Genomic DNA, 25,856 nt, shown 5'->3' with positions numbered 1-25,856 from the left:
TCCCTTGCAGGTTTCCTCAACGCCTATACTTGTGCCTCCGGCCGTCAAGATGTTTTGCTGTGATTGTCATGAGAGAAGTAGGTCTCAGGGAATAATTGGGCGTGGAGTGACGGCATCCTCGCGGCCCCGCTGTTTATCTCTGACCACGTCAGGTTACATTTCACAAGTGTGAATCAGATGACTACTCCCCACTAACTTCACATCTTTTCTCATTTCATATCATATACGTTCATTTCCTTTCCCTTTCTTCATAGCAATATTTCCTCCATCTATCCATCACCTGCTCCTTGCTGTATCTATTCACACATCCTGCATAGGATGAGAGGTCTCGCTGCCTTTGTCAGAGAACGACAAAAGGACCTTGACTGGAAAATGGAAGTAGAGCACTGAGTCCTTGCTCCGTGCTCATGAGAATGCCACAGACTTTATCTATCCGTATATCCCTTTGAGAACACATTGCAACCCCCTCCACTCATCGGGAGACAGGGGGAGATGAGAGGGAGACAGGAGGATAGAGTAAAAGAGAAATACACAATGGCGGTGTTGCAAACAATTGCCATTAATGGCATCATCTTTTCCCCACGGAGATTGCATTGAGGGAACAATGAGCTCCATGCTGATGGTGTGCTACCAATCCTCCTTGTGTGTTACATATACTGTACAGTAAGACAGACAAAGGCACCAGATAGCATTCTGCTTTTTAGTGCCCCATGAGTTGGGTAAAGTAGATTACTGTATTTATTCATTTTGGGTTAAAACACATAGAATGAAATGTAGCAATTTTTGGTCTAAAGTTAGAAACCATACAATTTGCAGTTATTAATCGTAACCATGACAATCAGACAACAGCAAAAATGTTCACAACAGAAATATTATTCTTGTTAAGACACAGTACAAAAATGTTTTGTTTTTTTAAGGTAAAGCTTGTAATAGCTAAATTGTCTTTGGATATTTGGGGTTTTAAGATAATTGTAATTGCACATATGGATGCGTTGTTGAATAGTAGATGATGTGCAGTAATTTAAAAGTGTCAATTACTCAACTCTATTCTTTTTCAATCATGCATGTTTATTCAGTGTGGAATTTTGTATTTGACATCTTTGAATAGGTTCCCTCTTTGCTTTACTCTTGTTTTATTTACATTTCCAAAATATTGGTATGAATAAACCAATGTGTGTGAATTACACGCTTTTCAAGATTGTGAAGTTTTATCACAACAATGATAAACGTGTACAAATGTGTGTGAATTGTGTGTGGAGTGTATCGTATCAAATCGTATCAGATTGTATCGTATCCCATCACATCATAACGTTTTCTGTCTTATTGTACATATCGTATCGCGTCGTACCGTATTCTGGTGTATCATATCATATTGTATACCTTTATATTGTAATGCTAGAATAGAAGTTATATTTTAGTTGATGAGATGTTCTGAACAGGCTGTGGTGCATGACATGTTCACCCATGCAGTTCAAGTGGACCAGTTGTTATCAGCGAGTTGCAAATGTAGCTTCTGCTCTGAGCTCTCACTGGCTCTGCGGGCGAGATGACTTCCAGATGGTCGGGGGAAAGTGTTTGCCTTAGGTTACTGCAGGCCTTTGCCTTTTTCAGCTGAGAGAAAGAAACAGATACAACATGCTTTTTTGGTGTGTGTCTGTGTGTTTGTATTTTAGTGCAGACAAGTCACACAGAGTCCTACTTTTTTTGCAGATACATCCACACAATCAACCCCCACACACCCACATACACACGTGTGCACTAACAACAGCCAAACAGCTACTTAAGCACCCAGCTGACTGGATCTTGTCCATGACACTCCACTGCTGTCAATACAATTGGTTCTCAAAACGTGGCCCATGGCTTCACTTAAGGTCCATCAGGAAACCCAAGGGGGTCCAAGGCAAAACATGTTTTGATAAACTAATGCATTATGTGAGGTTGTGAGTCTTTCGACTGGAATCACCTCTTTGCGATAAGGAACAAGAGATGTAAAGGAAAATGTCTAATTATTTCCCAAGTCAAAATGTTAGAAAAGTCTATAGAGTTGACCAAATGTAACTCAATCCTTATTATGTGATGGCATACTCTCTTGTGTCCTTGGGCGTAATCTCCCTGAGCCATTGATGTGAAAAAGCTTCGGCAGCCACTGGCACAGTAGACAACACTTCGACGTGACCTGACCCTGCTTTTTTTCCAACCTGTTTTAGGACACACAGATGCTGCCTGCTGCCCAGTCGCCTCCCCCTCCTCCTCTTCGGCAGCACTTCAGTCCCGCCCACCGCCACCTGGCTCTGCTGCGCACCGCCGACTGGAGGCAGACCACTGCTACTCCTCATCCCCACGCCAACGGAGAAGCAGAAAACAAGGAGCCCAATGGCCGAGGGTGTGTGGATGAATTTTCCTCGAATTTGAAAAGCGATTTCTTTAGCCTAGTCTGACTCAAGGATTTAAGGATTTTTTTTGGAGGGAAGTGCGTAAAGACGGGGAAAGAATCAGACGAGTGCTCTGCGCTCTTCTGCATCCTCCCTCTCCATCATCTCTCCTCCTTTCCGGCTCTGCGCCTTTGCAAGAATCCTGGCTCTCCCATCCTGACTCTCTCTAGTGACTGATCACCACACTACTGCAACTGCGAGCCGCCCCTCTCCTTCTTTTGTCGGAGTTTGACTCACATTTTCAAGCCTCTGGAAGTAGCCCCTGTAAGCTGTCTGGACTCTGCTGCGTTTGTCTCCCCGATACCAGCGGATCGTCAAGGGGACCTCGCGCCGAGTCAAAAGGACTGGAAATTATTTAGCCCTCTCACATCAACGTGCCGCATGGTGGGAATTTCTGCATCTTTTCAGTGTAAGTGGCTTCTTTCTTTCTATACACACTATAGGCTACTTAACCAAATTACACATTGGCTAACTGTTCAGTGCACTGGCAAACAATCAAATAGCAAACGAACCAGTGTTTATGATGTATGCTTTGTTTCACTTGTGAACCTACAGTAAGAAAAAGATGTGTTTCTCCAGAGCGACATCTTTATAAAAACACCTCACGCGTTTTTGCGTTTTCCCTTTCAATTCATTTGATTGCATATTATTGTCCATATGATCAACTGCGCTGACAAATCTGTTGCAGGAGCGAACAATGCGAGTCTGTGTTGTGCGCAATACTGCGCGTTATGGTTTCACAAAACGGAAGATAGACACTCCGCAAAAAAGTGATTTTCTGTTTTCAATGTTTGCCTCAAGATCAGCCTCAAATAAAATAAAATCGTTGAACAAATGATTCAAAACGTAAAAACGTAAATTAAACCAACCCCGTCATTTACAATAACACAAGGAACTGTCATTGATTCATTCAAGGTTTCCATTAAATTTTGCTTCGGTTTGTTGAAATGTTGACACCAACTTGTAGCTGTCTCTGAATCCATAAGAAATACAATGCCCGGGCATCAAACTGCATGGAGAAATGTTTTGTGAAGGGTTTGCGACTCCCTTTCGAACAGTTTAACTCTCTCTCTCATCAGCTGATAATCCCCAGAATGCACGGACACTTGTTTTTATCAGTTTTACAGCCAGCCTTGTATCTCCACACCACGACGCGGGGTTAGATAGTGAAGTGCCACCGATGGCTGAGAGCACGCGGGTTCATCATCAGATATTGAAATAATACCAGGTGAATTACTTTTGTTTCAAGAATATGAGTAACTTTTACTACACGTTTTCACTTATTTATAAAAGAAACTACAAAATGATTTTTTTTTTCTTTAATAAGATTTTGTGCCTGTTGATTTTAGCAATTTTCGGTGGGAAGCTTTTGCCATCCCTCTGCTCCTCTTCTTCTCCATCTCCTCCCTTTTTTGAGGCACACTTTGCATTTCAGAGTTTGCATTTGAAAACATCCTCCGGAGCTCAGTCACAACTGTCAAACGCATCTTCTCAAATCCATGTGAAGTTTCCATCTCCACCCGCTGCGACTTTGTCATCATCACATAACCGAAAGAAGAAAAAAAAACATCATCTTTTTTTTTTTTTTTTTGTTAAAATTAAAGGGTTCGGGCTATATTTTGCTCCAGTGAGGAATCTTTTTTTTTTTTTTTTTACCCCGACAGAGGAGCATAGCAGACAGACATGCGGGTTAGGAAGGGAGGCTGCTGGGGCACAACATGCTGTCCATGCCCGACTGTTTCTCACGACTTGGATTAGAGAGGGAAGAAAATATCTGCTGGAAACCTGCAGGGCTTTTGGGCATCTTGTACGCATGGCGAATAGTCCCATGGCAAGCTTTTTAGGCGCTAAGAGGGTGGTTGTTAACTCCTCTTTAAAGCGTGACCCTCAGATTTGGTCAAAGTCAAAAAAGGAAAATTGTTTAATTTGCATTGATTGAAGGTTTGCAAAACAACAAGAACAAATGAAACAATGGGCTAGAACCATTCATATCAGGTTAATTAAATTCATGAAAAAGAGTCACTGTATTGTATTTTATTTTGTTGATATGAGGAAGTTATGTTGATTATTTACTGCAGTAATCATTTAGTTTGGACTGGTTACCTTTGCAGTCATATATTTTGTCATCCTCATTCTTTAACCACTAGGACTTCTATTTAAGTAGTGACTTGACTGAAAGACTATTACCTGGAGTGTGTGTGTTTACAGAGATAAAGAGAGAGACAGAAGAGTCAGAGGGGTAGAAGGAGTAAATGAAAGGTAAACAGAGCTGTTGATGGAGGGAGGTTTGGGGGGGGTAAATGATAAGTGCTGTTTGCAGTTTATCACTGTGTTTGTGTGCGTGTGCTTGTGTGTGGTTGCACATGATCGTGTGTGTTTCCATGTACGCTGTATAAACAGACTTATATGAACGTTAGCTGCATACTCTCTCTGGTCCAGGCGTTGCAGCAGCATCAGCTCTAGCACTTCCAGGGGCCATCTGCCCAGCCACCAGCCTGCCTCACACCTGTTCTTCCTCTTTCTCTCTCCCTCCCTCCCTCCCCCAGCTCCCAGGCTGTAGGGTCAAATGCATCAGACCACTGCTCACAGACATGGATATGGCCTTGCAAAAATGATGGCAACCATTTTATTCTAGCCCTCACACGCACACAAACGGGTGCAGAAACACACACAAAGACAAATATGTCCCTGGTTGGCAGATAAAAAAAGGTGATTCTGAAAAGTAGAGCTTGTGGTCGTCTGCATAGTGACACAATGTTGCATGCAGTTAACACACACACAGACACTTAACTGATTATTTTCTTTTTTTTTCTGTTGCCCAGTGCTTTTTGATGCCTTTCACTGATGATAGCTTTCTGGATTTTTATTTTACATCCAAATACAGCTTTTAGATCATAGCCTCAAACAATGAATGACTATTTATTTCAGAGGGAAAATACTCAGTGATATTTCCCGCTTTAATAATTTTTAGGCTCCAGCGTTGTGATGTAATTACAAAGCACTTCTTTTAAGAATTACACACAGACATTTGGATGCAGTCCAGGATTGCTGTACACTGGGTACATGATGATAACTCAACAGAGTTATACATCAGCTACATCAGGGGAGCCCCTGCATGTATTCCTGTATCAGTTATAAGGCTCTGCTCACTCATAGAATCAACTATTCTGACAGCCAAGGCTGGAGGATCCAGCACTAAAATGTATGGAACCATGGAAATGTACATGTCATGTTTTGTTTCAGTTTATTTGGCATAAACAGTCTTGGGAGATGACTGTCTACCACAGAGTCTGGTTCTGTTCAAGGGTTCACACAATCAAAGGAAACTTGTCCTCACCACTGTTGTTAAGTGTTTGCTGATTGCTTGATTGATTTAAGATCTCTAAATAACGAAACTTTTTGTATGGATTTGGCATTTTGATTGGCAAATTGAGTGATTGACTGATTCAGAGTTTGGACCTGAAGTAATAATTGCTGCTAAAAATTGTCAATGAGAATTAAGCAGAACTGCAAAGAGTTGCTTCCGAACTTCAAAGCCAAGAAAAGCCAGAAAAATGTATATTCTCTTATCCTTGTCTGCAGACGCCCTAAACTCACAAAATGTAATGGCATAAATGTGTAAGGAGGAGTTGCCCCTCACACATGCATTCAAGGGGCAGATGTCAACAGCTGAATTGGCTACTAAAACCATTGATCCATGCTCTCTCCAAGATCTGTTCTGATCATTCAGAGCTGTCTCTTACCAACTCCAAGAGTGAATAATAGATGGAATCAGGGCTTGTGTGTGTGTGTGTGTGTGTGTGTGTGTGTGTGTGTGTGTGTGTGTATATATGTGTGTGTGTCTGTGTGTGTGTGTGTGTGTGTGTGTGTGTGTGTGTGTGTGTGTATATGTGTGTCTGTGTGTGTGTGTGCGAACCTACACACATATACACACCCCCTTGTCGATCGATGGGCCTATTGATGGTTATCAGCGAGAGGGCAGTTCTCTTCACTGCTTATTGAATTTCATCACCCATGAAAGAGCAGCAGAGGTATAAAAGGACTTTCATGTATATGTGTGTGTCTGTGTGTGGGAGCACACTCTCTGCTAGAGGTCTTTGTTTTATTGTAGCTGTGAGTTGGCCTTTACAGGGTCTTATTTAATGTCAAAGTCAACAGTGAGCACTACAAACTGATTTTATTGGCCCTGTTCCTGTTTTTACTTCAGATAACATGAGACTTATAGGGTCGAGGGAAGAAGGGGCCAAACAGGGCACTGTCAGATAATTCATCAAGTTTCATGGATGCAGTTAATTCTTCATAGGTTTTGTAAATTTGAGACGTTCAGGAAACAAATGGGAAAATCATCTTTATAATAGATCTGTTCCTTAATGAAACTAAAGCCAACTTTTCTTCCTCTGCCTTCTTGTTTAATCTGCTGCACAAGCGATAACAGAGAGACAGCTGTATTAGCAGTGTTGTTAAAGATAGACAGCTGGGAAATGTAGTTTTTCAGTTGTTTAGGTGGTTGAATAACTGTATCTACATCATATTTGAGAGACTAAACACACTGACAGACACACACACATACAACTCTCTCAGTTCTCTGTCTATAGACTGGGATTGAGTTGCTAATTAACTTCACTTTCTCCAACTGTATCGCACACAAGCAGGCTGCCACACACACGCACACACAAACACAAACACACAAAAACACACACATAGAGAATCTCTCTCTTAGGCTGCCTCTCATGATGTCTTTCCCCCTCGCTTTCTCTCTCCCACTGTTTATTTTCCTGCCTCCATCTGGAGTCGGCTGATATTGTAATCACCCTAATGCACATTGCCTTCCCCTCACACACACACACACATACACACACACATACACACACACACACACACTCACACACACACTCACACACACTGACAATGTGCCATCCTGACAAGCCCCTTTTCTTATTCCAAAAGATAAGCAGCTGGATGTGATTCTGTGACCGTGTGTGTGTGTGTGTGTGTGTGTGTGTGTGTGTGTGTGTGTGTGCACTTGCAGGTGTCTATACAGTGTGTCAAATGAATACAAAAGGACACACACACACACAGGAGTGTGTCTCTCCTTGCACTCTGCAAAAGGCAACAATATTGAATAGGCACTTCTCAGTGATGTGGCGCAGCGATAATGTGGCAGAGTGAAGATGTTACCTGTTATCGCACACCTCCTCGATATTCACCCGTCACCTAATTTACATTTAAAATTAGACAGTGGAAGGGACAAGAACTCAGGGGTGGTAGAGCAAGTGTGTGTGTGTGTGTATGTATTTATGTGTCTATATATGTCTTTTATGGAGGTTAAGAAGTTTTTCTGCCCCGCTATCCCTAATAGGTTTTGTTTTGGGGATTCAGGGGAGGTTTGGGAGGTCTCACACACACACGTGTCTTACACAGATGTCGAGCACACACAGACAGGTTTGATTGATGGCGAGTATGAGCTGTGAAACTGTGCGATTAGGAGCCTTTTTTTTCTTCCCCTAGTTCACGAGAGGACGATTGTTTGAGAATAGACCGGCTTCCTTTTCCACCAGTCTATAAAGCCCAACCATAAAAGTCATCTTTTTGTGTGTGTGTGTGTGTGTGTGTGTGTGTGTGTGTGTGTGTGTTTTTGTCTGCTTAAAGCATGCATGTGTGTGTGAGAGAGAGCAAGGTGGAGGGGTGGGCACAGACAGACAGCTCTTAAAGCAAACAAACAGGCGGGCAGAAAATCAGACAAATTGACAAAGAAAGAGACAAAGAAAGAGGAAATGGGTGTGAAAGAGGGACAGCGAGGGTGGGGAGAAAGCTCACCTCAGCCCCGTCACGCTCTAGTGCTTTTAATCACTTCAACTGAGGTTGCTTCCTCCGTAAAAATGCAACACTGTTAACGTTGACCTGCATGAACATGTGAAAATAATTCTCTTGCAAACCCTTCTGTCACTCTTTTTCTTTAACACACATAATTTATGATCGCCCTCGTAGCTTATCAGCCTGGAAACCCCCCCCCCCATATTTGATTTACAGCTCAGTTCTCTCATTAATTTTGATGTATGGATTTTGGACGGTACACTTTATGAAAAGGGCAGCGGCAGGAGTGGAGCCCCTGCTCGCCTGGTAAAAGAAGAGTAATTAAGATCAGCAGACAGGGAGAGAGCAGAAGAAGAAGAGAGGCGCGGATCGATGGATGCAGACAGTGGGCCCTCTGTGTTTTTCCCTCCGAGTATTGACGTGTTCAGTCAATTACAGGCAGAGAAGAAGAAGAAGAAGAAGAGGAGGAGGAGGAGGAAGAGAGGCAGCGATGGGGATGCAGGATGTGTGTTCAGAAATGTTCGTTTTGGATGCATTCGTTCACATCGTCTACAACACTTGTTATGAGTTGACGCTATACAAATAAAAATTGATTGATTGATTGATCCATAAGTGTGTCAGAACATGGTGCAAAGCTGCAAACAGACATCTGCTTCAGAGATGTAGTTCTTTAATTTTCAGACTAAAAACAACTGCAGAGCAGACACGTGCACTGTTGTTTTAGCACTTCCACTTACTAAAAGCCCTTTTATCTTCCATCAGCAGACGCAACTGAATCATTGTTTCCTCTTTGCTGCTTAAAATCACACCGCCGCAGCAAAATAATGAGGCCCTTTTCTTTTGTGGCTGAATTTGATGACTTGAATGATGGGCATTGTAGGACGAGAGGGTTTCCAGCTGTTGTCAGTTAGTGTCACAGACAAACAGGGAGACGGGACAATGGCACGTCGGTCGCTTGCACTGTCCGATTGCCTTGTTGTCAGACTGACAGCAGGTGCCTGAAATGATAAACACAGAGTGTCAATTATTTGGGGGAAGGGCCATTTTGAAAATTGGTGCACAGAGAAAGAAGGAGAGAAGCAGGGGAGACAGTGACGAATAGAAACGGAGGGGGCCTGGTCCATTTTTTTTTTCCAAAATGGGGGCAGAGTAAAAGCCTCATTTTGTTTAACTTCTACTGCATCCTGTCCCCAATACCCCTCTTCCTTCCCCCCACATCCTCATCCTTCTTCAATGGACTGAATTGTCGCTAGCCACCCTGCCAAGTGTGTGTGTGTGCTCACAGTCGATACAGTCTACACCGGGAACAAAATGACAGTCCATTTTATCTCTGCAAAAATGATATTTGATGGCATTTCCACCTCCAAAATAATAGAAGATAATGCTCAGGATAATCACGCTCGGTGGGTTTCTTCTCGGAGGAGATAAATAAAGTGTTGGTTTTCTTGGTCGATGGTGGTTATAGGTAGAAAAATAAACTGGGGGGTGGGGGGGTTGAGGCTGTAGTTGTGATCAATGAATAGATAGAGATCTGAAGAGCTGCCACTCCTCAGATGTGTTTAAGAGACTAAACAAATGTGTCAGAAGAGACAGCCTGCAGATAAAACTGTAAATGTTCAGTGTGCAGCGTATAGCTATATCAGTCACATCATATTTCTATGTCTGTCTGTCCGTCGCTGTAGCGTCATCTTCTATACATTCATGACCCTGGCTGCTCTTATGGATTCGCGATTGACAGCCCTTTCATCAAAGCATCTGTTCCCCCTCTGTTGTACTCGCACCATATGGACATGTCATCCTCAGCTGCGCGTTTCATAGTGCCGTAGATGATGTGTCTCCATGGTAACTAAACTCCTCTTTTAGTAATATGATCTGAATTATGTTTTTTTTTTCTTTGTCCCACATGAGCATGATGCGTATACACTCACACTGCAATGCAACCTGACGTTTATTGTGTTTCAAATTGATATTGTGGACTTAAAAGTTTTATTACTCATATGTGTTTGTCTTCTTTACACGATAAAGCCTTTTTTTGTGGAATAATCGGACGGTTGACAGGATTTAAACAGCTCCAGATTACACAGAGAGGAGTTACAGAGCAGAGGAGGGAAAAGGGCTCTCACGGAGCAATAAAAAAAAATCCAGGAGAGTATAAATCCATCTTCCCTTGTAAGGTCTGAAATTTCTTTGCAGATGTTTCAAGATGTTTGGCCCGAGCGGCGGTAATTTCTTGCCCATCTGTCTTCTCTTCTCCCTCTATGTCTCTTTATCAACATCTGGTTTTCGGTGCGGCAGGGAAACAAGTATCCTTTATAAGCCAAGGGTTCCCAGTCCCCCCTCTGCTTGTGCTATTAACTTAGCCTCAACTACTGCTCTCTCTCTCTCTCCGAGCACACATACCCACATATGCTAACCATTAGACAGTCATACCATTCAGAAAATGTAATAACTTTCAGTTAGAGGGGAAGATAAAGTATTTTGCCTTTTTTTTTGTTCTCTCCGCTTTTTTTTCCATAACTGCAAAGAATTTGGGGTTCTGGTTTTTACGAGTCCCCTGCGAGAGGACAAATTACTGCCGAGTTGTTAGGTTGAGGTTGTTTCATTGAGAGGAAAGCCCCGTCCTCTTAAGCATCTCTCTAGGACCCTTGGGTTTCTGTCTGCACCTCTGCTACCCATTTACAAGTGAAGAGGGTGAAACTGCTGCTGAGGTCGATGGAATCAGAGACAGTTCACATCACATCAATCCCCCCGTAGGAAGGAGAAATGTTTACTTAAGAGAAGAAAAAAAAACACTAAAACATTTTTGCTGCACACTTTAGTCGTACTGCTAAACTGAGATCATCATTTTCTATTTCCTCTTTGTCGATATTAAATTGTCCTCATAATTATTCCCAGTTGTGCAGGGATCATGCATTGTGGCGCAGCTGCAACTTTATGTTTACACATTAAGTCATCTCACTCACAGAGCTGAACTACACACCATACAAAAAGACACACACACACACATGCACAAGTTTGCACTCACCAAATGGCTCTGTGACTGATCACAGACAGGCTGAAGTTGAATATGCACCATATGGCTGCGTTGTCAGTCTGCGATGAAGGCGTGCAGAGCAGAGCCGTCAGTGTGACATGTAAGGTGTTTAATGTTGCTGCTTTTTGTTTGATGAGGAGGAGTTAACCACGTCTTTTAAGGATGTCATATTAAAGACAAATTCACATGGACATGCACGCACAAGTCACAAATACAAATGATCTCTTTTGTTTCCTGTCAAACAAACACAACGTACACGCTCTCTATTTTTCACCACAGACCTTTGTCCAACTTTTTGTCATTTAGCCACTTCACATAAGTGTGCTCGGCTCAAAGCCAGTTATGTTCCATCTAATCACTATTATTCCTGACACACAGCACAGTCTTATAGAGGGTTGTAAAAAGAAACAGTGGCACTGAAACGTAACATCAAATACATTTTGAGAACGCAGCGATTTTACTAATTCATCAGAGTGAAAGGTTTTTCCAAAACATTAACCTCAAATAGATAAATATGAACACTGACCTCAGGGCGGGTAAATGTTAGAACGAGGCAATAATTGAGGTTAAGTAGAAATAACTGAACACAAACATTCATAGATAAATCTGCATCTGCTCTTTGGTTGTACACACACACACACACACACACACACACACACACATTTTCGATTTGAATAAAACAAGTCTTTTCTGTTGCCACTTTGCCCAAGGCTACAAAACACGATCAGACAAACACATGTACCCACACACGACAGACGCCCCTCTCTGACAAACACACTAATGCATTAGCCGTGCACTGCCCCGGGCTTTTGCCTGGTGGAACAATAACGGGAGCAAGACACCAGCTGATGGAGGAGTGTAGGACACACACTTAGTGTGTTCATCCTGATCCCGTGTTTGTTTACCATTAAAGAGGATCATATGGCTTAATATACTCAATTATTAATCATTAAGTGCAACAACCAACTACAGTTCTATGTTCTCGCTATTATTACACTTCTCTACATTTGGGGCCTGACGTTTCCAAATATCTCTTTAATGAATGTTGTTTTACTAATGAAGGAAATGTTCAGTCTGCTTGTTCAAGAATGGATGTAACCCCATGGAGCTACCAGAAATCACCTTTTCCAGGTTCAGTTGTGTTTTTTCCAGCTGTTGTCTTTTGCAGACCTGTGTTTGCTCACTGGGTGAAATGTGTGTGTGTGTGTGTGTGTGTGTGTGTGTGTGTGTGTGTGTGTGTGTGTGTGTGTGTGTGTGTGTGTGTGTGTGTGTGCATTTTATGTAATTTGGGGGTTGGTATAATCTTCTTTGATTATTTATTTTAGGGGATTAAGTTGTGATTAGGGAAGTAAATGTGGCGCAGAATGTAGACATTGGTGAGGGAGAGAGGAAGGTGAATTTTGTGTTCAAGACAAATGAATTCCTTGAAAATAAGATATTGAATGTGTAAATGTTGCACGATGTTTGGGATATTCAAATAATAAACTCTACAAGCTTTTCAGGTAATGAGTTAAGTTAGTCTGGGTCTATACTACATTTGATAACCATTTGGACAACGGGCAAAGACTAAACGATTTGATCCAAAAAATGGCATCATGTAGTGTTGGAACAAAAGCCAGGCCACAATAAGGTGTGAGTCAGTGAGGTTCTGTGTTGTTGTGGCTCTGATGTAAGCCTGCTTTTCTGCCAGTTTGAGAGAATATGACCCCGAAAATTGAGAAAGTGGGGAAACTAGAGAGAAAAGCAAGTGAGACACATTTGTGAGCACCTCGAAAACCACTGGAGACCGACGCCAGGAGCCACAGCACTGAGCAAGACGGAGGTGGACACGGAGCCAGTGACAGAAAAGGGAAAGAGAGGGAAAGAAATACCCAGAACGAGATGTTAAACAACATTTATGAGTTTCCAAATTGCTGAGCTCGGATACAAGCATCAGCTCTCAGACCTCTAATGTGTTTTCTGAGATTCTCCGTCTCTCTGTCAGACAGCCGCTAACGCTAAACTGCAGCTTTTCCTGGAAGTGTTTCAGTGTTTGAGGAGAAATAACATGAAATCAAGTCAACTTATATTTAACTAGTCCATGTCAGGGAGATCGCACAACAAGTCTTAACCACAGCTACATGCAAGCCACAGTCTACACTTTATATATAGCTGCTCTACTGTGATATAAAATTACAGTGCAGCCGGGAGATTAAGAGGCTGGGAAAAACGCTGTGTTCATGGTATGTGGAGGAAAGCTTGTAATAATGTAACACAGCCTGCAGCTAAGGAACGCCTTACTTTTCAAAATGATTTCCAGTGTGAGGCCGCTTTATTTCATGAAGATGGATAGAGATGCTTTAAGACATTATTTTTCTATATCAGTTAGCCAATTGCGAAACAGCTTCTGCATGCACATGGGGAGCAATTTTTAGATTCATCGCTTTTTCCCATCTAAGATCTGTGAGTGTTTTCATTTATTCGTTCCCTGCTAATTAAATCAGAAGTTCATCGGAGGAGGGAAAATGTGTTCTTTTATACATTTTCCCTCACTGTAATGCAGAACAGAACTGTCATATAGTTCATAAATCACAGCGACAGACGTGATATTATTTGAAAGCTCTTTATGTTATAAAAAATATTATTTACCACAAATACACACACACGCAGTCAGAACCACACACTCTGACATCCGTCGATGCCCTAACATAAATTCTAATATGTCTGAGTGGTTTTGATTTGATAAAGGTCATACTGTTTTTCCTCTATGATGGCTGAAAGCAGCAGTGATGGTGCACCTGGTGCCGGTGGAAGAGGCAAGGACACAGAGTTTCATTTTACCAGCCAGGCACACGATCAGTGAAAAACACAGAAGTTACAGAAAATAAAAAACAGACTTAAAATCAGATAGATTCAAGTGGATCCTAATGCAATAGTCACCTGTGGTTATTTGTTACAAAGTACCCTTAGCACAACTGCTGTCTAATAAATAGGGAAGAACCTTTTTAAGTGAAGAAGATCTGCAGTCTTTGTTAGCCAATCACCTTTCTTCCTTTTTCTTTTCTGCCATTTTCTCTTGCTTAAAAAAATGTACACACTATAGTCCTCATGTATCTTTGTATCTATGTATCTATGTGTGAGTGTTTTTGCATGTGCTTATGTGTTCTCTGACAGCTGGGAGAGCATATCTGCTCTACTTGTTGTCATAGAAACAGTGGGAACTGTGTGTATGCAGCCTATGTGTGTCTCAGGGAAGACCCAGCATATGGAGCAGGTAGCAGGTATCAGGTCCAGGTTCACATTTAGACCTATTTCTGACTCTACTTTAAAATGTTTGTCTCAGGAACAAGAGTTACTTTGGCTTTGATTCACTGTTTTTCGATGCACCAGGGAGTGTCAGATATATGACTGTTCAATTACCCAGGGCAGCAGCCAGGACAGCGGGGTCAGCTCCTCTTCCTACCCCTCTTCCTCCTCCAACAACTTCTTCATCCGCCTCACATCCCACAACTGCTGTTACAACGTTGATCACCAGAAAACAAGCTAAATCATCCTGGCTTCAGAAAAACACAACTAGTGGCTGAGTGTAATGTGCGTGTTCTTTTATAATGAGAGTGTTTTTGCGTGGGAACCAACACAAACACTGTCCCCCTCACACACATCCTGACCCCGACCAGCCAACCATCCCCACCCTTCTCCTCTCCCGTGCCCCCACCCCCCTCTCCCCACAGATCTCCTTCTGGTTCCCCTTCTGGTTCCTGACCAGCAGGGCTATCTCTGGATGGCCGGCGGTTCCTCTCATTCTGCCGACCCATTGTGTGGCGAGATGGGCTGGGCCCTTGGCCCCGGGGGCCGGGAGGGGAGCCAGGAATGGTCTGGTTCCTGTTGCTCTGCTAAAGAGGAACTGTGGCACCGTTTCCATTAGTGCATCCTCACGTTTGTGAAACTGATTTAAGGAATTTTTTGTGTGGAAACTGTTTCACCCACGTGAGTTGCTTCTCTCGTTTTTTTGGAGAACCAAGAATGTGAAGGAGAGATTTTGTTCTTTAATGGAAGCTTTAGTTGCATAATAGCTTTATAACTTAATTTTTCCTATAGCTTTTGGAAGATAAATCTGTTTTTATATGCTTCCAAATAATGAATGGCTTTTGCCAGACAGTGAATATAGACTAAGAAGTACAAATACACATCTGGAAATGTCTGAATACTTCTGTCACTTTTCAAAAATTCAAGGCACTAAAAGCCTTAAAAATTACCTTCTTCATTTAACACTAACACATTTGGATAGCAGTTTTCTTTTAGGAGAATTTACTTAATCAAAGCCAAAATTCCACTTCCAGGTCAAAGCCCGGCGAGAGGACTGTGGAGCTTGTGCAGAACGCCTATAGTCCAGTTTGGGTCAGACTCGAGGTGTATACATGCAAGTGTTCATAAATCTCCAAACGTATAGGTGTGTTACTCTGACTTTGAGAAATTTGATTTAGCGCAATTTCAGCTGGACCAACATGCATTTTAAAAGTCCAGTTGTAGTCGTACTAACACAAATAAAACAACCTTCTCAGCAGTAGATGACAAAGCATGTAAAAGCACTTTTCTTTTCCACGCGCTGAACAACATATTCAAGTTAAGCATCATGCTTACCCCTTATTATGTTTGTCTTTGAGCTGTCGGTCTGATTGAAAGAGGCAATATAGTACAGTATTCTTGCTCTACATGTCCAGACAGGGTGTCCTCTACTTTGTAGGAACACACACAACACATCAGGTCCGACTTAGAACTGAATCCACTCTGTGTCTTTCCCCCTTTGCCAGCTCACATTGGTGTGTTGCATGGAGTGCTACACTAGCTAGTGCACTTGGTTAATTATGCCACTCTGAGCTGTCACAGTGATTCACTATACAGAGAGAGAGAGAGAGAGAGAGAGGGCAAGAGAGAGAGACAGTTGGCAGGTGTGCAGATGCATCGTTAGCGCCACCCAGTGATGCAGAGAGAAGAGAATAGAGGAGTTTATTTTGACAAACGGCATCGTTCTGTCCGTATTGCTACACATTTTTCTTCCCACCTGTTTCTTTCTTTTTTTATTCTTAGCCACATCCATCCATCCCTCTCAAATGTCTTCTTCCTCTCCTCTAACCATCTCCTATCTTGTCCCTCAATCTTTCAACACCTTGACACCCCCCCTTTCTTTTTCCTCTCTCGCTTGTTCTGTATTTTTCCTCCCTGTCGCCGCTTCTCTTGCTGCTGTCAGTTTGTGCTGTCTCTTGTCTACTGTTGCGACAAATCAAGTGCCCCATTCATCTGGTGTCATCGTTGTTACAGAGAACTGGAAATGTGCACTCTATCCTCTTTTTTCCCTCCGTCTTCAGTGGCAGCGAACCTCTCCAATTTGTCACTGCCGAGCAGATCAGATCGGAAGTGGGCCAAGTAGGGAGGATTTATAGGACTGGTCGAGGCAGCCCAAGCTGAAATGAGATGAGGGTTTCCTTTATGATCGTTTATTTGCTATACTTTTTTGAGGCCCAGCGAGATGTAAACAGCTCCTACAACTGAAATGCAAAAAGCTTCATTGGATATATTGGAGAGTTTATGGTTTTCAGTCTGGAAATTGAGCATCTGTGCGCAAAGAAATCGGCTCATCTGTAAGTAATCTGCAGCTATTTGTGCCTTCAGGTGAGAAAACAACAATGGTTTCTGCATCACCATTAACAACTGGAACAGCAGTTAAGTGACTGGTTTGGTTGCAAGCAGCTGAGATTGGAAGAATTTAGCAACCAATCCACCCACACATGCACACACAGGCCCGCACACATGCAGGCATCCTAAGCAGAAAAAAAAAAGTCATTTGTTCTACCTCATTAGCATGTATTGTGGCGAGCGGGAGTAACACACTGAAAGGTGAAATGGGTCCGCCATGAATAGCGCACCAGTCGGCAGAGGAGAGAGGAGGGGAAGGTGGAGGGGAGAGGAGGGGAGAGGAGGGGGGGGTGGGTGTCCAGATGGCTTGGGACCTGCAGCACACACAGGGAGTCTCTATCTCTCTCTCTCTCACTTGCTTTTTTTTTTTTTTTTACTCCGCTGATTGCACAGTTTCAACTACACGCTTTCTCTCCTTCTACAGCTCCTGTTTTTTCTCACTTCCATCAACACACACACACAAAGGCCGAGCCCGTGTGTAACCTCTATCCCTTCCTCAGGAGTTGTTGTTCAGGCATCCTACATACACACACACACACACACACACACACACACACACACACAAATATATATATAGATATGTTCAGGGGCAAGCAGGAGGCACAACACGTACAGAATGTGGCCTGTTGCACTTATACACCAACCTGCCTCCTTCTTTCTCTCCTTTATTTCAGCCATCTCTACTTTACCCTTCCTACAAGCCCCCTCCAATTATTTATTGTGTCCTTTTTTCAGTCCATTCCTTTTCTTTTGTTCTATACATTAACTTTAGTGATACACGGTTCTTAAAATAGCCCCTCATTACTCACTCACACACACTTGACTGAAGATGGTCCATCACATTTTCAGACACCCTTTTACACAGCTTCCATTTCAGACTGATCACTGGGGTACAACTGTATTTTAGATGCAGTATCGAGAGTCTGTTTCTGCTCAGTTACATCAGATTGCACTAAAGCTGAGGCCATCTTTGCTCCATCCTTTAGCAGTGAAAGAGGCGAGAGGGGAAGAGTGTTGATGTGTGCCCTGAAGATCCCTTTTCTTCCTCTCTCAGTTTAGTAGCAGCGCCAGAATATCTACTCATTTATCCTCCCGTTCCTGTGTGTGTGTGTGTCTGTGAGTTTGTATGTGTGTGTGGACCAGTCTGCTAGCCTGTCACTGACTCTCTCATCCCTCTTCTCTTGATTCTGTCTCCCCATCCCTCCCTCTCATCTCCCTCTCGCCTCCACATTTTTGCCTCTTTTTCATGTTTGAGTATCACAATTTGACCGTGCCATACCTGTGTGTCTGGTGGAGGTGTACTAATGGTGCCCACTGAGATGTATACCATGTTTTTGTGATTGTCCACAAGCCGAGGATTTGTGGGCAAAAACAAGCAGAAAAGCAAAACAGAGGGAATGGAGGCAGACGTGTTTGGACATGTTGTGTATTGCTGTGTCACTCCAAACACAAACCTATATTTATATCTTTTTGCGTCTATTTTTTTCTCTCTCGCACATCTCTGTGCTACTAAAGAGAAGTCAGATTCTACGTCCCATGGGATTTTAGTGGGTGTGTATTTCGAAGAGAGCATGTGTGTGTGTCTCACTCCATCACCCCCACTATTCATGTCCACCTCATTGACTCATCATTGAGTGGGCCCTCCAAAGCGTCATTGAATTTATCAAGTCTTCCACAAAAAAAAGTCACTCCCATTCTCTCTCGCCAAAGCCACTTACCCCCCCCCCCCCTCTCCCTTTACACACACATACACACAGACACACACAGGGGTTCAGTTCCCGCACAAAACAGCCTCTGCGCTCCATTGAAATCCCCTTAGCAAAGCGTTTTCTCCTCATCAGCATTGTGCGACTATTCAGTTTGTTAATGCGCCTGTGTGGGGAAAGCCTTTTATTTTGCCTGTTTTGAATTTAAGCACATATATTAACCCGTATACTGAGGATGACTCTTTAATAACCTGAAAAGGAGGCGAAGGAAGGAAAGGGGAGGGGTTAGGAGGCAGCAGAGGAGAGAAGAAGAAGAAGAGGGGTGTGATGTGTGTTGGGATCCAGTGTAGCAAGCTTGCCCAGCCGCTTCTTCACAAGTTGTTTAATACTTGAATAAAGTAAAGAAGCCTTTGATGCTCACATGCAGAGAGAGAGTCGTTTAACACAGCACCACAAATATCCCATACAACTGTAAATGTACTAGATGTATTTTTAACACAAGTGCTGAAATGGCAGGGGATGCTGTTATAACAAACAGTGGAAATTATAGGCATTACAATATGCAGACCAACGCAAGCAATCAGCACTCTTGTTAGGCAGCGGAATATTCTTCTTTCTGTCACAAGGTTGGTTGCATGGTCTTCTGTTTAGTTGTAACTAAGACTGTGAAAGTGGGACTGACTCATAGGTGCTTTAAGCCTATGAGTCAGTCCCACTTTAATGTGTCACTCATGAACATGACTCCTGAAAATGTCCTGAAATTCTCTAGGTGAGCTGCATGGTTGGAAAAAAAAACCTGAGTCTTTCTCAATTCTTTCCTGTCATTCCCCTTGTAAAATTTCGGAGGAGTCAGTGAAATCAATGGGAAAATTCTGGGTTAATGTAACAAGGATGTAGTGGTAGGGGAGTGATGACATCTATATTGAGCGGCTGGCGACCTACTGTCATGTGACTCCATGCTTTGTTATGTTTTCTGCTCACCATGTATGTTCTTCTCCTCTATATGTAAAGGCAAAATCGTTAGTTTATTGTGTCAGACTGTGTTGCACATCTGCCATCCGATAGACTTCAGGGTGCAAGCTGTCAGAAGATTTCTAGACGTGTTCAGAGGAAGTTGTGTGAAATCGGCTCTACAGGCTGATCATATCACTGATTTGAGTTTTGGTTAGCATCACATGGCTTCCTGGCACCAGTGTTGAAATAAATCAATAGCAGATCTCTGATTACAACAACTGTAAGGTGGAATATGAAGTTAAGCTCCAAATCGCTGTTTATTGAACAAATTAAATCCATTGTAGCAATGTCTGCCTTCGAAAGGGAAATATGAGCTTAGAAGAGAGAGTGCATGGATGTGAATGGGAGTCATTTCCTTGGCAATGAGTCTCAAGAGAGGAGCTATTGCTGTTGTTTGTCACCGCAATGCGCACACACACACACACACACACACACACACACACACACACACACATATTTTCAACCTCATCCGTCTCTTTCTCTTCTATTTCTCTGTCTTCTATTTCTTTATCCCTTTCTCGCTCTCCTCCATTACTGGCATTTTAAGCAGCTCACTGGGGAGCATGAGGCTTGTTGGCTCACAATAATGTTTAGATGCTTTGTCTCTCATCCCTGCTGTTGTGGACACACACACTCTCTCTCTCTCTCTCTCTCTCTCTCTCTCTCTCTCAAAGGGAGGTAAATGCAGTTAAAATGAGGTTCAGGGGAATATTGGCTTCCCTTTTTTTACTGTCTTCCACCTTCCTGAACACGATGCATGAGCTTGTGTGAAAGCGTGTGTGCATAGTGTGAGAGTGCATGTGTGCAGATGCCTGCAAGCTGACAGGGAGTGAAAGCCCAGACATATGTTAATCAGATGTTGTGATGATGGCTGAGCAGAAGGGAAGAGAGAGAGAGAGAGCACTAGAGGGAGGAATGAGGGGTGAAGAGAAAGGAAGAGCTTTTAAAAGACCCCGAGCTGTGGTGGGAGATGTGGAGAGCAGTGTGGAGGGGAGAATTGAGGGGGTGAAGAGACAAAATGACAGGAAGTGGAGCAGTGATTCATTTTCTAACTGCAGGAACCACTGCGGAGAATCGATCTGATCCATTAGTTTAACTGAATGGACCTACACTGTAGGTTTGAGGTCACTAAACAGAAATGATCAATGTTCCTGAAGGGGCAGGATAACTTATCTTACACTGTGTCATTTTTCCTTTTTTCTTTTATTGAAGATGTACGCAGGACAGTGCTTCCCTGTTTTGGCAGCAGATCATTGAAATGAAACTTAGTTCTGGATAATAATGCAACATCAAAGCTGCTGTAGTCATTTCAAATATTTAAACAATGTATGAAATGACAAACTTCAAGCAGTGTCACTTAAGGTGATGAACACACCAATATTAATCATCCACTCTCCCTTTGGCACCGTGGTGCTGTCACCATTGTCAGCACATTGTGAAATTTCATATAGTGTCAACTTTCCTTCACTAAAAACGGAGCCCGAATCAGAGTGAATACTGGCGTTTTTCAGGTGCTGCATATATAAAATAACAAAGTGTAATGTTCCATACTCGTCCCGATACAAATAAAGGTGAAATAAATCAATACAAAGAACAAATGGGAGGCCGTAAAGTGAGTTTCTCATAGAACAGGATAAACAGCAACGTAATAGGCAGGAGTATTTCAAAGAAGTGAATGGTGGTAGAGACGAGAAGAGGAAAGCTGGAGAGAGGAGAGATGTGGGGCATTTCTTCTCAGGAGAGTTCAGAGGGGGGCTGAGAAGCAGCAGACGGCCGCTCCAAATGGATTTTCCTTGTTTGCAATTAGGCTACTTCTTCTGTCGCTGCCAGAGCCATGTAGTGTTTTTTTTTTTTTTTTTTTAGAGGGCTTGGATGGAGAGAAGAATGGAGGGAGATGGAGGAGGATGAGTGGTAAACATACGGGAGAAGTGGTAAAAAAGAAAAAGAAAAAAGAGAGAGCAGAAGGTTGGTGACTGAATGAGAAAGGAGGACGAATAATTGGAATGGAATAAGCGCTCAATCGTACATCTTTCTGATGGTGTTGTGCAGTTGCCAGAAGGAGGTGGGATGATAGACGGAGACAGAACGGAGAGTGAGAGAAACCATCAGTTATTGCTGGTAGTGCTGGCCAGCGAGAAAGAAAGACATAAATGGAGAAAGGAAAACGCAAGGATAGGAGTGATTTGAGATTACTTTGTGAAGGAGAAAAGTAATAGCATGGTGGTATTCGTAAAGACAAGCTGTTAAGCTGTGACATATAGGGATACAAAATGCTTTGATAGGTTGAATGCAGTGGTAGAGTTATATGGTTTTCAATATGGATGAAATCACAAGCCAGTGTTCTCCACTAAATGAAAAAAAAAAAGGAGCTTGTGTCTCTGCCTAGCCTTCACTTTCAAACAGTGGTGCTGGGGGTTTAAATGAGAAACATGTGAGCGAGAGCTTCACCCAAGGCTAAACTCGGGTAAAGACACTGACCTGTTTTTAGCTTCTCTTTGATGTAAATTCCACAGTTCTGAACTCATATTACCTTCTGCTTCTCTTCTCCTCCTCCCTTTTTCATTTTCCTCTCTCCTTTTCTCTTCACTCTTATTCATTGAACACGCTTTTGTGACTTCTTTTTTTTTGCATTTCTGTTCTCCTTATTCGCTCTTCTTCTCTGATAATAACAAAACGACTGAAATGAAGGATTATTTCTTTCTCTTCTTTAAGTATTTTACTTGACATTTCCCCTCCTCTTCTCTTATTTTCATCTCTCCTATTGTCTTTACTTTAATTCATCTTAACTTCTTTTGTCTCTTCATTTCTCATATTTTTTATACAAATTCTTCTTCCCTCAAACTATCCAATATGACTAAAACAAAGGGATGTTATGTCTTCTTTTCTCAGACTTGTGACTCCCTTTGTTCAATGATTTTACGTCTTTTCTCTGAGGTTTTTGTAGGGCTTGTTTGACATGTTGAGGGTAATCAAATAAACTTTTTTGTATAACTGGTTAAGCCCATGCCAACACGTGTTTCACAGAAATTAAAAGCCACCTGTTACAGACTCTCCGGTTGTGGAAAAGACAGAAAGCAAGTTTAAAAAGAACTCTAGATTCACTGTATGTCTTGTTTAATTTCAGTAAGTCCTGTGCAATAACGACATCTTTATCCTACATGTCGCGATAAGAAACACATGTCAAAGTGTCAATCATTACACAGGTGGTCATGATGTAACACAGGCATTATTCGGCCTGGATATCATGGTGGTAAGATGAAACATGTCGAGAGGTTGTGAGGAAGGAAGGAGAGGGAGCGAGAGTTTATGAAAGCAAAAAACAAGGGCATGAGAAGGAAGCAGAGGGAGAAGTCAGAGGCAGCGCACAGATGGCGAGCTGTCAGCGACCGGCTATGTGTGTGTGTGTGTGTATGCATTTGTGTGCATGCTGCATGTATGTGCAGAGCAAACCCTGCCCTTGCTTTCTTATGTGCATCTATATGTGTGTGTGTGTCCCCACCAAGCTGAAGACTGCATGTGCACAGAGCTGTTTTTTCCCAGATGGCACCGGCAAACAGACACTGCTAGGCTGGCAGAGTTGGCACGAGAATGCGGCGCACAGTTGGCACTGCCAGCCACCATGCGCTCCCCTTTGCACTGGGGCGAGGGTACCTGCTGCCAGCCGCCTGAGCTCATTGACTGACTGGCAGGCTGTCTATAAACCGGCTCTTTCAGTTTGTTGAAGTTTCTCCATCTTTGTTTGATCCTCAGAGGGCACCCTTTCACCCCAAGTGAGTCTTAAACCTGCTGTTTTTCAAGGAGGAGGCGCTTTGAAAATCTGTTAGCGTGCAGCTGCTTTAATGAAAAAGCATAAAAAGTCAAAGCGTGAAGCGACGTCAGATTGCCTGTCAGAGGGATTCACATCACACCTTGAGCATTCAAACAGTTTTTAAGTGAACACAGCTGCATAGTAATTACATTCTGTTGATTCTATTGTTCCAGGCAAAATCTTTCATGTCTTAATTTCATTGTCAAATCATTAAACAGTGATATGTCTTAACACACGCCTATGATCATGCTGATCTATAGGCCTCGACTGGCATGCTGCCAGCTCTGGAGGCTTTCCAACTGAATGTCTTGATGTTTTTCTCACTGTGTGTGTGGAAAAAAACAAGCAGATACACACAAGGTTGAATCCGTGCATAAAGCACTCTAATAGTGTGTGTGTGTGTGTGTGTGTGTGTGTGTGTGTGTGTGTGTGTGTGTGTGTGTGTGTGTGTGTGTGTGTGTGTGGATGTGCATGTGCAAGTGGCAGATGTACAGGAATGTGTATGTGTGACTGTGTATGTGCTGTGTGTGTGTGGACTCTGTACTTCCCATGCCTTATACAGGAAGTAAACTATGTAAACTAAGCCCAGATGTGACAGAATGTGCGAGTAGGTGTGTGAGAAGGTGTGTGTGTCTCTGAGGAAGCAGCTGTGCAAGCGGCAGCGTTCCTATGTCGGGAACACAATATCGAGATATCGCGCACGTATAAGTGTGTCTCCGTCTTTGAACATATGTGCGTGTGTGTGTATTCTTCTGTGTTTGTGTTTTTGTAGGAGGAGAAGGGAGAGTAGCAAGTGGGGTGTGGGTTGGTGGGGGGGGGTATTTTGGCCACCCATCTGCGCTAGGATATTTCGCTACTGTTTCTGCAGGCATGCACACACATACACAAACACACACACACACACACACACACACACACACACGCACACACACACACACACACACACACACACACACAGAGCTCTGTGCCAGGCAAGCTGTTCACTAGCTGGCGCTGGCACAGCTCCAGAGAGAGTGGTGGCATCCATCTGTAGCACTGGAGAGCAGTTAGGCAGTGTGTCTGAGCCTGTGTGTGTGTGTGTGTGTGTGTGTGTGTGTGTGTGTGTGTGTGTGTGCGTGTGCGTGTGCGTGTGTGTGTGTGTCTTTCTACTTGTGTTTATGTAGGACTCAAACAAAACAATGGGACTGTCATGTTGATGTTATTGGTAGTATTGTTGGTGGGTGTAAGGACAGAGTTCAGAGTTGTTGGATGGTCAGTGGGAGGATGGTGATCTGAAGGGCCTCCTGCAGAGTAAAGACTGTAACATGTCCAACAGTGAGGAGTTTACTTTTTTTTTTACTTTAGTCTGAGCAAAGTTTTACTGTTCTTCTCTGAGAACTCTGGTAAAGTCAGGGAGAACAACACACATACAAAATCTGCCAAATTATATTTAGGAGCTGATGTGCTTTTTATAAAAGTAAAGATAACATTACGTTGCAGGTAAATATATCACATACACATGAATGTCATTGTAAGGTTTATTCATTTACATTTTTACCATTTTAAAATACTCATGCTTGCACTTGACAGTGATAAGGATGTTATTGCTCTGATGACAATAAAGTAGTGATTAAGCTACGCGGAAAAAAAAGATGACGGAATGATAAGTCCTTAACTTTCATCTGGATTTGAATGTATCAAAGAAATACAAAAAAAGGTTTCTTAAACTGGATTTCCAACATTTCTTAATGTTATACATATTTGTTCCTAATAATTATACATTTCAGAATTTCTTTTTAAAGGTAAAATATTCTGAATAATGATACAGCAAAAATCACACATGGAGGGAGAGAGATGGCTCCGCCCACTGAGGGATGGCTCAGGTTTTTCCAAGAGTACAATTCAAGAGAGAAGAAACAGACTATTCAAACCGTAAAAAATACTTTCTTTGGCCTGAAAAGGAAAAAAGATAACCAAATGGATGCTGAGATGCATATCATCACCTGAAATTGATCGCAGAATCTTGTTTTCAGATGTTTACTAGCAGTCGTCTGCTGCTCTCTCGGCCTCACAGAAACTTGCAGATGAAACAGGATGGGGCGGTGGTGGGAATGTGAAGACAAGAGGGACGGGCCATTTTTTGATTTGAAATACTGCAATGAAAGTCGTAGTAATCCTTTAAATCCAAAAACGTTAGTGTATTCATTTCATACATTCTTTACTCAAATTTCTGTACATAAGGGACGAAATAGAAACTGAAAACGCTTGTCTCTTTCTGTTTCATAGGTGAACTGGATCAGTGTGTGTCAAAGCTTTGAGTTAAATTGTTCTCTTTTCACACACACCGTTCTGAGATCCTCTCTTCTCATTTGTTGGTCAGCTGTTAGCTGACTGTG

General features: G+C 42.6%; 1 protein-coding gene across 2 annotated transcripts in view; it reads left to right on the top strand.

The window, feature by feature from the left end:
- The first annotated feature begins 2,291 nt into the window (after positions 1-2,291).
- The window catches only part of runx1t1 (RUNX1 partner transcriptional co-repressor 1), a 57,436-nt gene continuing 33,871 nt past the window's right edge, over positions 2,292-25,856 (top strand). The window contains exon 1 of one of the 2 annotated variants that reach the window (XM_061059799.1): positions 2,292-2,841. In XM_061059799.1, the coding sequence (XP_060915782.1) occupies positions 2,814-2,841 (28 nt within the window). In that variant the 5' untranslated portion in view covers positions 2,292-2,813. The remainder of the gene's footprint in view (positions 2,842-25,856) is intronic. The other variant, XM_061059798.1, reaches the window with a different exon arrangement.

Source organism: Labrus mixtus, chromosome 16, assembly GCF_963584025.1.
Source record: "Labrus mixtus chromosome 16, fLabMix1.1, whole genome shotgun sequence".
Lineage (NCBI taxonomy): Eukaryota > Metazoa > Chordata > Actinopteri > Labriformes > Labridae > Labrus > Labrus mixtus.
This window is presented reverse-complemented; position numbering and strand designations above follow the sequence as displayed.